This window comes from Bos grunniens, chromosome 8 (assembly GCF_055505025.1).
Source record: "Bos grunniens cultivar Pamir isolate PY7600 chromosome 8, Bosgru_T2T1.0, whole genome shotgun sequence".
Lineage (NCBI taxonomy): Eukaryota > Metazoa > Chordata > Mammalia > Artiodactyla > Bovidae > Bos > Bos grunniens.
In genome coordinates, this window is record NC_141172.1 from 44,463,626 (window position 1) to 44,480,259 (window position 16,634).

General features: G+C 36.0%; 1 protein-coding gene across 7 annotated transcripts in view; it reads right to left on the reverse strand.

The window, feature by feature from the left end:
• The window catches only part of PTAR1 (protein prenyltransferase alpha subunit repeat containing 1), a 44,475-nt gene that overhangs the window by 16,495 nt on the left and 11,346 nt on the right, over positions 1-16,634 (reverse strand). For 3 of the 7 annotated variants that reach the window (XM_086415477.1, XM_086415473.1, XM_086415474.1), the window contains 3 exons: positions 8,340-8,406; positions 6,471-6,526; positions 514-618 (listed from right to left, as the gene is read on the reverse strand). In XM_086415477.1, the coding sequence (XP_086271603.1) occupies positions 514-618; positions 6,471-6,526; positions 8,340-8,406 (228 nt within the window). The remainder of the gene's footprint in view (positions 1-513; positions 619-6,470; positions 6,527-8,339; positions 8,407-16,634) is intronic. The other 4 variants (XR_015169696.1, XM_086415476.1, XM_086415471.1 and 1 more) reach the window with 2 other exon arrangements.

The window sequence follows — 16,634 nt, forward strand, 5'->3', positions numbered from 1 at the left end:
TTAATTCAGTCTACACCCCATTCACCTCAGTTGCCTTTATTTGGTTGATTTTAATAACCATAACAACCACCACCACCATTTTTACCAGGAACACACCTGACTGAATTAAATCCAAGTTTAATTAAAACTCAAGTTGCTCATTATAGTTGAATATCTAAGTGCAATTTCCATAACTGCTTCAGGTAGTTAGTAATAACATAAAATTTACTGAGTATTTAACATATGTCGAGCACTGTGCTTGTGTTTACATGCATTACCTCAAGTAAAACTCAACCACTAACTCTGAGATAGATGTAATTATTATTCTCATTTTACAAATGATAAAACCAAAGCCTGAAGAGATTAAATAATCTCTAGATATCACCTAAGTAGAAAGTGATGGCATCTAGGCTTGAATGTAGATATAATCTGACTTCAGAATTCAGTAATCAGTATGTGACCTGCTTCATATTCTGTTTTTTTTCCTCCACCCGTTCTAAGCCCTAAGAATTCTGTGGTGTAAATTAACCACACCTGTGAATCCACGTTTCTGGACTCTTCGGAAACTTAGTTAAGGCCAGTTTTCCCAGATGTAAGTCCTTAATTGGATTTAAAGTACCTGAGAGGATCAGCTCTTTTCTGTAAAAGAAAAATAAAAAGAACTATTACTTTATTTTTCTACACAATTGCATGACTATTAATATAACCTCATTGTGAAGCAAGTTTCCAAGAATTAAAAAAATAAAACTCTCTTAAATGTTACACACAGTAATCAAGAACGTATTCCCATAATCTTGAAATAAATTAAAAAACAGAAATGGAAGCTCTTAAATCAGCAGTGGAACTTTAGTGGTCTATTTGGTAGAGGGCAAAGGAGTTTTCTGGCTTGTATCATTTCCAAAACTTATAAGGCCTGACTTCAGTATATGCAGGGCAGATCCCATACTAATCAAGAATTATTCTAACTTCCTAAGTAGGACTCGATATGGTCTTGTTCATTACCAAAACCACACATACAACAACAAACACATTGGATTGAGATGTAAGGGGAAAAAAAAATCATTCATTCAATAGCCATCCTAACAAACTTTATTTTTGAATTTTTCCCTTCTACCTTTCCTCATATGCATCTATATTTTAACATGCGATTTTATATTCTGTTCTTATATCTCGAGAATTATTTCTACAGTTCTTTATAATCTTTAAACATTTTAAATGGTCACATAGTTTTTGTTCGGAGAAGGCAATGGCACCCCACTCCAGTACTCTTGCCTGGAAAATCCCATGGATGGAGGAGCCTGGTAGGCTGCAGTCCATGGGGTCGCTAAGAGTCGGAAACGACTGAGCAACTTCACTTTCACTTTTTACCTTCATGCATTGGAGAAGGAAATGGCAACCCACTCCAGTGTTCTTGCCTGGAGAATCTCAGGGACGGGGAAGCCTAGTGGGCTGCCGTCTATGGGGTTGCACAGAGTTGGACACGACTGAAGCGACTTAGCAGCAGCACCAGCAGCAGGCATTCTGAAACAAAAACCTCTGCACTTATAACTTCATTTGTACTACTACTTAGGGTAAGTTTCCAAAAGACATTACCAGGAGAAATACTTGAATGGCTCCTGATACACTAGACCATTCCTTTTTGAAATATAAACAAAAGTAAAAGGAATAGGAACTTTTTGTTATTTTAAAACTGTTCAAAGCTTCAGTGCAATTATAAACTATGTCACGCAAGAGAGCCTCACCTATTTCTCAGGTTAATGTAAGTTTAGATTGAATTTCTCAGGTAAGTTTTTGATAATAAGCTCTGATATTACTGATTACACTTCGATTTTTCAATTTACCTATTGTTTTATAATAAAATTAGGTCATTTGCTAGTTTTTATTAATCTTACCATGTCTTTCCTGTAGTAGGGGCTCATCATTTATTTTAGAGATGTTAATCTCAAAACCAGAGCCCAGACCATATATCTCACCTACTTAGATGGACTTAGTTCCTAAAAACCGCAATACATTTCCTTCCCAACAGATTCTTATTTGATAAGGAAAAGAACTTCCTTTTTAATGAAAATACTAAATAATGATAATAAATACTTGCATTTTACAATCAATTTTATTTCAGGTAAGTAACTTAACTCTGTAAAATAGTTTGAAGTGATACCAAGGTTTATGGTTTAAAAAATGATTTATGATTTATTGACTATTTTTCTTTCAAGGTACAGGAAATCTATGTCATCAAAGGAATATTTACCACAATAGCCAGTTACTTTTATAGCTCTAGATCCTTTTTCTTTTGAAATATGTAATGTTTTGTTCAAAGGCAAAATGCTACTCTATGTAAGTTAAGCTGTTTAGTATTTTGTAGGCACACTGTTTCTGAAAATAGTGTCCCTAACTGCAATATCATCATCATTTGGAACTTAAGCCTCACCCAGGCACACTGAATCAAAAAGTCCAGTGGGGCAAAGCAATGTGTTTTAACCAGTCCTCCAGGTCACACTAGAGTTTAAACACCACTGCTGCTGCTGCTGCTAACTTGCTACTGTAGACAATTTACTATATTAAGCCAAATTTCCATTTACTAAATTTAAACCTCTCCTTACTTACAACTGCCTACCTATATTCCCATATATGTCTATGTGTGTTTGTGTTAGTCACTCAATCATGTCCGACTCTGCGACTCCATGGAATTCTCCAGGCAAGAATACTGGAGTGGGTAGCCATTCCCTTCTCCAGGGGATCTTCCCAACCAAGGGATCGAACCTGGGTCTCCTGTACTGCAGGCAGATTCTCTACCATCTGAGCTACCAGGGAAGCCCATATATATCTATACATATAAGAGGAAATAAAATTTTCTTCAGAAAAAAGGAAGTTACCCTACAACTGAATCTTTATAAAGTTTCTCAAATAAGGGCCATCTCTTAATCTCTTTATTTTGAACAACAAAGTTATACTTGTAAAGATATCTTAGTCTGAAACAACCTCAATCAATGGTATAGATGGATGCTTAAAAAGACTGCCTGGCAGAATCATTAAAAAAAGAAGGAAAATTTTACCATCAATTTAAGAAATATTCCTAGAAGGACTGAACATTGCAGGTGCTGGAACGTTATAAAGAAGTTTTTAAAAGACCATATTAAAAAGAAATATTGTAATTGGTTTAAGTTATAGCTATCAGCAATCACATAACCTAGAGATCCAACAGAAAACACCTACTTTAATGTATTCAAGTAGGAATACAGCTTGAGATAAAATTTCCAGTCACACGTGAATTTGGAAAGTACTGTATCTGGAACAACTTAAATGTAAGTAAGCACAATATGCTCTGGAAAACTGTGCTGTGTTGTGCTTAGTTCTCAGTCATGTCCAACTCTTTGCGACCCCATGGACTGTAGCCCCCCAGGCTCTTCTGTCTGTGGGGATTCTCCAGGCAAGAATACTGGAGTCGGTTGCCATGCCCTCCTCCAGGGGATCTCCCCAACCCAGGGATCAAACCCAGCTCTCCTGCATTGCAGGTGGATTCTTTACCATCTGAGCCACCAGGGAAGCCCAGAAAACTGTGCTAGATAACTCAAAAAAATAGTTCTCATGATGACAAAGTCACTGATGTTAATAAGCCATGTGAGAAGATTGAATTAAACTAATTAAATATGTAAATAGGAAAATGAAGAATTTATAAATTAAAATATTTCATGTTAACATGATAAAGGTTAAATTGAAAAATTAAATATCCTAAGAAGTTAGTTATTTCATGTACTTATACCTTGAAGTTTACAAATTGTTATTTGCATATTTCTGCAACATTTATCTTATTTTATAAAGTTTTAATATTTTTTCTCCCTTCTCAAACTATTAGGGGTTCTCTCTGCTGTCACTCTAATCAAAATTTGTAGGAAACCAGGGGCCATGTGTATTATGTCCATGGCTAAATCTCCACTGGTTAGCCCAGTACTTGGTATACAGTAAATATTGACTAAACATATGCCACCTTTTTTTCACTCTTTAATCTTAAGTTATTGTGTAAAATAATAATGATAATAATAAAAGTCATCCTCATAAAAACCACCACTTATTGAACACTTCTCCTGAATAAGGCACAGTGTTAAGTGATTTACATATATTTTCTACTTTAATTCTCACAAAAATCCCATATTATGTTGAATAATATGAAATTGCCAACGTCAGTTTTTCTAAAAAATAAACCTTTTATTTAGAATTGCTTTAAATTTATAGAGAAGTTTTTAAGAATGATTAAGAGAATTTCTGTATGTCCTGTACCCAGTTTCTATTATTAACATTTTATATTATTATGATACAACTGTCACAACTGATGAACCATTACTTATAGATTAGTATTGGAAGTCCATACTTTAATTAGAATTGCTTCATTTTTTACCAAATGTCCTTTTTTTAAATTCCAGGGTCCCATTAGGATATCACATTATATTTGGTTGTTATATCTTTGTAGGCTCCTCTTGGTCCCTTAGCTCCACCTTGTTTTTGATCGCCTTGACAGTTTTGGAGAATACTGATCAGGTGTTTTATATATTTTTTCCAGGGTTAGACTACAGTTGCGAGTTTTGAGGGGACCACAGAGGTAAAGTGCTATCTTCATTATTTTGTATCAGGGGTATGTAATATCAGCATGAGTTGCCACTGTTGATGTTGACCTTGAATATCTGGCTTAGGTAGCATATGATTGATTTTTCCACTCTACTTTTTGGGAAAAGGTTACACTTTAAGGAGTAGGGAGATATGCTCCATTTCCTTGAGGGAAGTTATCTAGATAAATTATTTGGAATTCTTCAGTACTGAAGAGTTGTCTATTGTCTCTGTTTATTCAAGCATTTATTTATATCAGCATGGACTTATGGATATTGATTTTATACTTTGTAATAATCCATTATTACATTATTTTATTGCTCAAATTGTTTGAGCTTTGGCCAGCAAAAGCACTGCCTTACTTTCTGGCTCTCTTAAGATGTTCCAGATTCATCTGGTACATTTCCTGACCTGGTCCTAGAATCAGTCAGTCCTCTAAGAAGCCCAGTTCCTTTTATTAGAGAATGGTGTTAGAAACCAGGATCTGGACATTTGGACTTAACCATTTCTGACCTACAAAAAGGATGATTTCATATGGTGCAGCCCAAAGTTACCTCAGTTTTACAGATAAGGAAACTGAAGCTGGGGGAGATTCAGTAACCTGCTCAAGGTCTCCACGCTGCAAGTGTCTGAACAAAACATCAAATCTGCACAAAGCTACCAATTTAAATAGGCTGAGGAAAGACTATGAATCACTGGAGCCTGGACACAAGCTCTTGTAGTTGCTCAAGGATGTTTTGCTTACTCTATGTTCACAGACTGGAGGAAAAATAGGACGTTATTATGAAGTCAACCTCTTTCGTCCATTAATTCACCAATTTTCAAAGCAAATTCAAAGCAAAAAAAAAAAAAGTACTAGTCATTTTTTTCTAGCACCAGCCAGATTTTTAAACTATATGCATCATATACTATAATTACAGATCAGCTCAAAAACTTATTGTCTGTATTTTTTCCCTAAGACTGCAACAACTACTGATGTGTTACACAATCTTTTAGCTGTTTATAAAATACAGCCAAAAATCATTCAATGCTTCCTAAAGTTACGTCAGAAGAAATGTACCAACAATCAGACATAAAATGCTGAGTATTTGATTTGTGAGACCTTATAGGGTTAGATCAGTTTACTTTCAAAGTTGTTCGTTTTTTGCTCAAAATATACTCATGATTCTATGTCTTTGTACGTCAATCTTACTAATATAAATTACAATTTACTAGAACACATATCTACAATGGATTTTTTTAAAAATCACGATTTCCTTCCTACTCATCTAGCACAAAACGTACTAAGTCACCTTACTAGAAAAGCTTCAAGATTAACAGATATTAACATCATTAAAGATAGATTTATGGAGCAACTTCCCTTCATAAGACTAAACCACACACAATAAAAACACAGACCAAAAGAATCATACAAAAAAAAAAAAAAAAAAACCACCTTATTCAGATCTTTTATTTCAAAGATATGAAACCTAAAAGTCCTGAGAAGTTAAAAGTCTTGTCAAAAGTCAACTGCTTGCTAGTTAACTGATGAACTAGGACTAAGATCCATACATCTAAGAACTAGGTTCTTCACCACTAAACTGCACTATGAATATACAATGAATTATGTGTTTGTGTATATACATTATGCTAATAAAAATCCTTTTTTGTGGGAGGATTTTTCGATTCCTCTGTAATGATGAGGAATATGTGAACATAAAAATGGTACTTCCACTTCTCTATTACACTCATTCTTTTTCACTGAATTTAATTATTTTCAGTGCCAAGTCTGCAAACAGGATCTGTTATATACCAGGCACTGGAGTGTTAGAGGCTAGGGAAAAAAAAAAAAAAAGACAACGACGACATTGTCTCTACCCTTAAGAAAACTCTCAGTTTTAAGTTTATAGTACCTTCCTAAAAGTCTCCTTTGTTGATTCTTCCTCATCTCGCAAACTCTAGAACAGGGCTGTCCAACAGAAATATAATGTGAGTCATACATGTGAGCCATATATGTGATTTAAAATTTTCTAACAGCTACATTAAAAACAAGTATAAAGTAAAATTTTATTTTATCAATACATTTAAAATATTATAATTTCAACATGTAATCAATATAAAATTATTAATAAGAAAGATATTTTACTTTGGGGGGTTACTTAGTCTTCAAAATCTGATGTGTAGTTTACATTACAGCACTTCTCAATGGAGACTAGTCATATTTCAAAGGCTCAATAGCCACATGTGGCTAGAGACTACTATACTGAAGTGTGCTGCTCTAGAAACCTGTAGTGTCCCAGTGTTTAGTCTTTGGACTGGTTCTTTTCTAATATCTATACCCACTACTGGTATCTCAAACAATCTCAAGGCTTTAACTATGATACATTTTCCACTGACTCCCAATTATATCTGGCCTAAAACTCTCACCTGAAATTTAGTCACACACAGCTACTTGAACACAAACCTATCATGTCCCAAACTGAACTCCTGACTTCCAACCAGCAGACACCCCTCTGCTCTTCTCCCAAACATCCCCATTCCAGTAAATAGCAACTTCAACCTTTCAGTTGCTCAGGCCAAAAACCAGAGTCAAGACTGACCCTCTTCATTCTCTCATATTAAATGTATCCTCTGTGTCTAGGACCTAGCATAGTAGTTAATCAATAAATATTTGATGAACAAATGTTGACAAGTATTGTGTGGACTAAATGAGATAATGTATAAAGTTGTAGTATGGTCCCTGGAATAGAGTAGCCACTCAAACATTTAGTCTACTCCCTTACTTGGAGTTTCCCATAAAAGAAAATGAAAATTCTAAACTTTGTAAATTTTTAAAACCTTCTAACACATTCCATCCTTGCTTACTCTTTAAACATCTGATCATTAGTCAAAAGAAAATGTAAAACAAATCAAGAGGTTACCTAAATTTAATAAAACCAGCTACAAATATAAAATTCAGTAGGTATTATAAAACACTAACTTGGAATTAAAATTCACAGAAAATTAAAGCATTCTTTAAGTCATATTTAAAGATAAAGAGCTATAATCTACGGCTCTTTCCTACAAGAAAATTTTAAATGAATTCACAATGTTCAACAGGACTTTACTTTTATTTATCTATAATTTGTATCTTGCTTTCTTATAAGAAAACTTGTGTTAGTCTAAAGAACCATCAATTTTTAAAAACCATACACACTGTTTAACTGAGAATTAAAAAAAATAAACCTGGTCTGAATTTTAATATTTCTATAATGTATTCTGTGTTTAAAGCTACAACAATCAGAATTAAAGAACTTAAGACACTCATAAACTGTGGTTCCTCTCCAAAATACTGAGTGGAGAGATGTCAAATGATCTGCCCACAGGGGCCACAATGTGACTAACCTAACAGTTTGTGACCTTTAAAGCTTACCTTTACACATTCCATTGCACTGCTGTGCTTCTCAAATACACTAACCAACACTTTATAATCCAAACAATTATACTGATTCCCTCTACCCCCACTAAAAAAAAGGAAGTTAAAAGCATGTATCAAATGGTATACTGTAATTCAACATGAAAATTTATATTTTCATGAATTTGAGGGAGAATAGACATAAACATGCAAAAAGGAGTAAAGTGTATATTAGAATTGTCATGGAGATATTATAAAGAAGAAATAAGTGTAAGATGCCATGAATATGTGATTTATATTTCACTTTTCAAAATGCTAACAATTCCTGGTCTTATATGTCTTCAGAAATTTCAACAATTTCATTTTATCACTGATGAGAATGACGTACCTTACGTTCCACGCAGTGGTAAAGTCTGGATTTAGAAGTAGCAGGGTGCATGTGACATCTATCAATTCTAAAATAAAGAGAAGTCATATTAAAAACAAACAGTCCTATCCTTGAAGATGTGACTTCTCTTTCAAGGTCCTCTTTATTTTATATATATATATATATCTCACATTATACTTATATTTCATGTCACAGTAATTTTAATGATAACATTTTTCTAAGCTGTCAGAGATATGAAGATTATCCTCAGGTACAAAGATATGAAGATTTTCTTCTACATACAATAATGTAACTTTTTAAAAGTTGACACTGAAATTATGTCTGCAAAGAATAATCAAACTAACCTATTCATTCTGTCAGTAGTTTTGGGCACAAAAAAAGAAACAGAATTTCTATACCACTATTCATTTAATTTCACAAATATTTCAAGAATTAACTCTGTGCAAATTTTTAAAAGGGAAAAAGAATCACATATAATTCAACTTAGTTAACAGTTCATTTACATTCCCCTGCAAAATTATTCTTTTTTACATACATTTTTACACAGTTATAGCAATGATAAATTCACAATTTGTTCTACATTTTTCACTCAACATTATTTCTTATATGCATTCTCCTATACTACTACAGTATACATTTTTAGTGAAGTCACTCAGTCGTGTCCAACTCTCTATGACCCCATGGACTATATATATAGCCCACCAGGCTCCTCTGTCCATGGGATTCTCCAGGCAGGAATACTGGAGTGGGGTTGTCATGTCCTTCTCCAGGGGATGTTCCCGACTTAGGGATTGAACCTGGGGCTCCTGCACTGCAGGCAGATGCTTTACCCTCTGAGCCACCAGGCAAGCCCAATATATTTTTAACTGCATAACAATTATTTTATCATTTATCTTATTCTTTAGGCTGTTTCCTGTTTTCTTTTTACTTTTATGGATAGTATTATCACAAACATTTTAAGCACACTTTTTGTCTCACAGATTCATTTCTTTGGATATACTTCCAGGAGTAGAACTGCTATGTCAAACAATATAAATATCAATATGGCTCCTAATAAGCATTTCCAAATTGTCCTCCAAATGAACTATATCTATTTATATCGCCAAGAGTAACATAGTATACCTGTGTCCCTATGACTCTGATTTATACAATTATATTTTAAAAAATGAATGTGGCAGGTAAAAAAAACTATGCTTTGTTTTTGTTTTAATCTAATCTTTAATTATAATTATTAATATGAACATCTTTTCATTTTACTATTTTCTATTTTCATTGTATAGTCTATTCATACTCATTATGTATCTATCATGATCTTAAATAACCTTCATAAACCTATATTTAATAACACAAAGTCAATAATATTTAGACATATCATCTTCATTTTAGTAAAAGTGAAAAAGAGAATTTTAGGATAAGATGATCAAGCTAGCCATAATACTAAATACAATAACCTCTAGCAAGCTCATATTAAATGCTAAGTAAATAAAATAATAAAAACTTATAATTATTTAGAATTATTGTGTACCAAGTAAATTATTATTTATTCACATTATTTCATTTAATTCTCACAATCATAATCCAAGATACCTTTATTTCACCTTACAGATAGGGAAACTGATATTTGGAGAGTTTAAGCAATTTCCCCAGATCAATTAGTATGTGGCAATGTCTGTATCTGACTGCTTTTAATAACTGCAAATGAAATGTTTGTCTACAATAAATAATTGGGACATTCTCAGTGTTTGAATAAAAGAGAAAATTTAAAAATCTGAGAGTAAATACACATAAACACATTCCTATTGTCATTTAAAAATATTTTAGTGAACACTAAAATCAGTTATTCTATTCTCAATCATCTTAGTAAAAGATGAACACTTATTGTTAGCAATGTGGGAGACCCGGGTTCGATCCCTGGGTTGGAAAGATCCCCTGGAGAAGGGAAAGGCTACCCACTCCAGTATTCTGGCCTGGAGAACTCCATGGACTACAGTCCATGGGGTCACAAAGAGTTGGACACAACTGAGCAACATTCACTTTCACGTTCACAATGTACTATAACTTTACTAAACGAGCAACAAAAGGTAGGATTAGCACACATTTTACTTTTGACCTTTACCTTCCTCATCATAAGTATCATGGTCAATACTAATACTTACTATGTTACATCAATGCATATACTATATAATGTCAATATGTCCGTAAAGAACAATCTAATAAAATTCTTCCTTCTTTCACTTTTAGGCACTAATTTAGTATTTACCAGGGAAATTAAATACAATTTTCTATACCATTATTCCTTTAATTCCAAAATATTCCAAGTATTAATTATGTGCAGAGATTCAACTGGGCCACAGGACTGAAAGAATGGATATTATGAGAAATGGAAGACCTGATCTTGCCTTATAGAAGGCTAACCTTTAGCTGGAGAGAACATGTAAACAGTTAGAAGGCAAACTAAAATAACTGAAATAAAAACATATACCACATTGTGAGGACCACCAAAGCAGCCGCAATTAATTCTCAGTGGAGTACCCAGGAAAGACTATAAATGAGTCAAGACAGTAAAGGGCACTGCAGACTGTGCTTTGAAAAAGTATGAGCAAAGGTAAAGAGGGACCTTCCCACACAGGCTGCTCTTAAAAGATTATGGGTTCCACATGGTGACTAAAGCTCAGGATGCTGGAGAAATATACCTGGAAACTAGAATCTGGTCCGGATCTCCTCATCAGGCTGGTGTTCCATTACTTTCGCTTTGTGTGCTGTGCTCCAAACCCCTTCATTCCCTAAATGTACCGCCCACCTGCCTACCTTTTCTTCTTTGGCTATTAACTCAGATTTATCTGCTTGCTATTCTCTCTGCCAAAAGTGTCCTCCTATCCCTGAACTTAAAAAAAAAAAAAAAGCACCTTTCTTTATAAAGGCCTTCCTCAGATTTCTCTGGTGGCACAGTGTAAGAATCTGTCTGCTAATGCAAAAGACATGGGTTCAATTCCTGGTCCAGAAAGATTCCACATGCCACAGAGCAACAAAGCCCCCGTGTCCACCACTGGGCCCTCAAGCCACTACTACTGAAGCCTGCATGCCTAGACCCTGTGCTCTGCAACAAGAAAAGCCACTGCAATGAGAAGGCCACGCACCTCAATGAAGTGCGGCCCCTGTTCACTGCAACTAGAGAAAGCCCACACAAAGCAACGAACATCCAGCACAGCCAAAAATAGATAACAATTATTTTTTTAAAACAGGAAGGCTTCCTAACCTACTCGGCTGAAAGCAGTCTTTCATCTCTGTGTTTTGTGTATATCTTACCTGGTGGTTTAGTCACTAAGTCGTGTCTGACTCTTGCGACCCCATGGACTATATATAGCCTGCCAGGCTCTTCTGTCCATGGGATTCTCCAGGCAAGAATACTGGAGTGGGTTGCCACTTCCTTCTCCCTATCTCACCTAGTTAACCTCATATAAATATTGTTCTCTTAATGAGGCTATACATTTTTTGGATGCAGGTCCTCTTTAATACATCTTCAAATTAGCCATTCAATCATCAAAGATGAAAAAAAATATGGTCTCTGCCCCCCAAAAATTCCATGTCTGCCCACAGCAAACACCTTAAAGCCATTCTGCCTGGGTTCAAATCTCAACTTCTCTACTTATTGCCCATGTAACTTAATGTCTTTGAATTTCAGTTTTCTTATCTGTAAAATGGGGATCATAGCATTAACCTTAGTGTTATAAGCAATGAGATTCATCCCATTTCTCCAGAGTGGTTTGACACACAGTTTGACTCAATAAATATCTGTTCAACTAACCACCATTGCTACTTACCAAGAAATGAGTTTTTTCAACATCAATTAATCAGGAGTAAAAAGAAAAAAAAGAAGCAGTTGTTCTCACAATGAAACGGTTTAAATTTCTAAACTTGTATGATAAGCAATAACCAAAAACCAGTTGGTTATTAATTGACTATATGAAAATGTTTGTACATGATGGCAAGGTCTCTGGAATTTTTCTTCAAGTCCACAGTTTTTCAAAATCTACCACACTACCCCAGATAATATGATAAACTGGTATTTAGTTTATTTAGTTTCTGGGACTCCCCTTTTCTGCATTAAAAAATATGTGTACGTGATCAATCGTAGTTGCTATTTGTTCATACTTCTAATGCAACCCATAAATGAAGATGACTTCATCCTCCACAAGATACTTCCCATAGCAGCACAGGCAAAAACTAACACAGAAAATACCCAAGTCCCCACTTTTCAATTTGTGGCTGTGTGGAGAGAGAGGAAGGCTAATCAAAGTAACATTTCTTTTATTGGAGGGCAACAGCAGCTGCTGTGTTCAGAGCCCAGGTCTACTGGTAGCTGGGAAATTCCTAGGCACATCACTTAATCTTTCTGTGCCTTAGTGCTGTCCTCATACATAAAATTGAGCTAATAATAGTGCTATCTCATAGGGGTATTAGATGATTCATGCCCATGAAGTGCTAGAGCAGTACCTGACACAGGGAAAGCACTCAATGGTAACTCCTGTTAGAAAGCCTGTATCTAGCCCAGTTATAAAGGATATTGGCATGGGATGCCACCAGAGGGATGAAAAGAATCTCTTAAGCTGGTTGAGCAGTGAATGCTGAGCACTCTCTCAAACCACCACCCCACTGCCCCAATTTTCTAAACACACTTGTTCTCTAAATACATTACAAACTGCTAACTCTTCCTGATTTAAGACTCAAGTTCAGATGGGACTGCTTTTAGAAAGCATTCCAGTCAGATCCAAGAGGTGTGGGTGATGTATTGATAGAATATCTGAAATGGGAAAGGGCCAAGGAAGGAGAAATAATTGTTATAAATACTGGACATAATTAAGAATCCTTCCCGTATTACTTGTATTTTTCTACTCTTCTACTGGCTCTGGATAAATGAGAGAAAGGAAATCTGTGTTTCTTGAGTCTATGGCATGCCGGTTTCTGTGCTGGATGCTTTAATTAACATGTGATACTTACAACAACCCCCTGAGATCTGTTAGAATTCTCTTGGTGTGGAAATAGGAGGTTAAGTTATTTGCTTAAAGTCACTGTTAAATGACTTCAGTGTGCTAATACATTGAGTCTAAATCCAGATATGTTTCTCGTAAAGAAGATGCTCCTTCCAACCTAGCACACTGTCTACCATTACTCTGCTGTCTTCCAGTAAGGGCTGAACCAAAGATCTAAAGATAAACATGCAAAAATCAACAGTTGACTCTATATTTCATCAATTATATACCAAGATGTGAGCTACTGATATCCCTACAGTCCCTTGAAATTAAACAGATCTCTATCTAAACACCAGAACATATACCAGCAAATAACTGTTTCGTGTTACACTCACTCCAATATATGACTGGCTCATCATCACATCACAAGGAAAAAATGAATTAGGGTACAGTATACACAGGAAAAGAAGTAGCTAAATTTCACCTGTAACAAGAAGATGCAAGGATGCTATAGAACAATCAGTGAAAAATCAATATGCTTTCTTGGCTCCACTGCATTCTAGAAATGGCCCAAGGTGAGCAGTCGCCTGGTATGGGTCACTGGGTCTGACAACTGTTTCTGAGAGAGATACGTTTCCATGCATCGAAAAATAAATCCAAGGTCAACGTGGACTGATTAATCTTTCCTCTAAAATACATGCAGGTTAGCACAACAAAAGAGGCTTGAGGTAAGGTTATGTGGTAAATACCAGAAAGACCCTTTTATTATTATAGAATACGTCACCGAATCAATAGCCAGACTAAGCTAAAACCTCTTGCTTACCAAATTCTTGTTATTTATCTGACAAATGTCTACTGAACACGTTCAGTTCAGTTGATCAGTCGTGTTCGACTCTTTGCAACCCCATGAACTGCAGCACGCCAGGCCTCCCTGTTCGTCACCAACTCCCAGAGTCCATCCAAACCCATGTCCATTGAGTCGGTGATGCAATCCAACCATCTCATCCTCTGTCGTCCCCTTCTCCTGCCCTCAATTTTTCCCAGCATCAGGGTCTTTTCAAATGAGTCAGCTCTTGGCATCAGGTGGCCAAAATATTGGAGTTTCAGCATCAGTCCTTCCAATGAATATTCAGGACTGATCTCCTTCAGAATGGACTGGTTGGATCTCCTTGCAGTCCAAGGGACTCTCAAGAGTCTTCTCCAATACCACAGTTCAAAAGCATTAATTCTTCTGCGTTCAGCTTTCTTTATAGTCCAACTCTCACATCCATACATGACTACTGGAAAAACCATAGCCTTGACTAGATGGACCTTTGTTGGCAAAGTAATGTTTTTCAATATGCTGTCTAGGTTGGTCATAACTTTCCTTCCAAGGAGTAAGGCTCTTTTAATTTCATGGCTGCAATCACCATCTGCAGTGATTTTGGAGCCCGGAAAAATAAAGTCAGCCACTGTTTCCACTGTTTCTCCATCTATTTGCCATGAAGTGAAGGGACCGGATGCCCTGATCTTAGTTTTCTCAATGTTGAGCTTTAAGCCAACTTTTTCACTCTCCTCTTTCACTTTCATCAAGAGGCTCTTTAGTTCTTCCTCACTTTCCGTCATAAGGGTGTCATCTGTATATCTGAGGTTATTGATATTTCTCCCAGTAATCTTGATCCCAGCTATATTAACAGTGATGAATAAATAAAGACAAGCCACAACCCTTCTTTCTAACAAACTCATAACCTAGCTGGGAAAAGCATTGTTTAAATAACCAACTACAATAAAATGTGATACGTTCTACTACGAATTCCTAATGAATAAGGACTCCCACAGGAGTGCAGAGGAGTAATTATTGCTTCCTGGAGTAGTCAAGATGCTTCACAAGTGTGTGTATTAGCAAATACAACAATAACAACATTAGACCTGAACCTGACCTCTGCGAAGGCATGGAGTTAAGGCAGTGGTACACAGCAAAGTCCAAGAATGGAACAGTGGTATGACTGGAATGTATAGCAAATAGCTGCAAACTCAAACGTTTCTAGGGTTCAAACAAATGGCAAAAAAGAGGCAAAGCAAACCTAGTAAGTAGTAACGATACTGCCTCAGTGTCTGAAGGACATGGGAAGTTGTGGTCAACTAGAATAGGCTTGTCTAGTCAAGAAAAGCAGAAGCTATGATGCCGACAAAGATCCGTACAGTCAAGGCTATGGTCTTCCCAGTGGTCACATACAGTTGTGAGAGCTGGACCATAAAGAAAGCAGAGTGCTGAAGAATTGATGCCTTTGAACTGTGGTGCTGGAGAAGACTCCCGAGAGTCCCCTGGACAGCAAGGAGATCAAACCAGTCAATCTTAAGGAAAATAAACCCTGAATACTTGTTGGAGGACTGATGCTGAAGCTGAAACTGCAGTATTTTGGTCATCTGGTTGGAACAGCTGACTCATTGGAAAAGTCCCTGATGCTGTGAAAGATTGAGGGCTGAAGGAGAAGAGGGCGTGAGAGGAGATGGCTGGATGGCATCACCAATGCAATGGACATGAACTTGGGCAAACTTCGGGAGATGGTGAGGGACAGGGAGGCCTGGCATGCTGCAGTCCATACGGTCTTGCAAAGAGACACGACTGGGTGACTGAACAACAAATGATTTCCAACCAACCACGGCTATGCAAAAATGGACATACCCAACACTTCTGATGTTTCAAGTGAAGAGAGAAATCCAGATTTCCATCCTAATTTTAAAAGTTCATCACCATTTAGAATGTTAATCCGATTAATTTTTTAAAATTTAACAACATTATATAAGCTGAAACTAAATAAACATGTGGGCTGGCTTCAGCCTGCGGGTTGAGAGTCTACAACCTCTGATGCTGACTATAAAAGAGGAAAAAGCTGGGGATGTAGCCTACAGACAGTTCATGAAGGCCCTTGCATACTATGCCACAGAGAATGACTCAACCTTAACCCTGTAGACATCAAGAAATAAGAAGATAGATATTTCAGTAAAGAATCTTTCAAACTGTGTTTCTAAGAAGTGTTGTTTAAAATGCTTCATTAGTGGTATGATAAACACGGATTAAAGAGAGACTAAAAATGGGGTAGACTAGCTATGAGGTGATAATATTCGTCCAGATGAGAAATAAGTGAACGGATGAAACCCGTGCTCTGTGACAACCTATAGAGGTGGGATGGGGTGGGAGGTAGGTTTAAGACAGAGGGGACATATGTACACCTATGGCTGATTTATGTTGATATATAGCAGACACCAACACAATATTGTAAAGCAATTATCCTTCAATTAAAAATAAATACATTGGAAAAAAAAAAAGAAGTGAAGGGTTAAG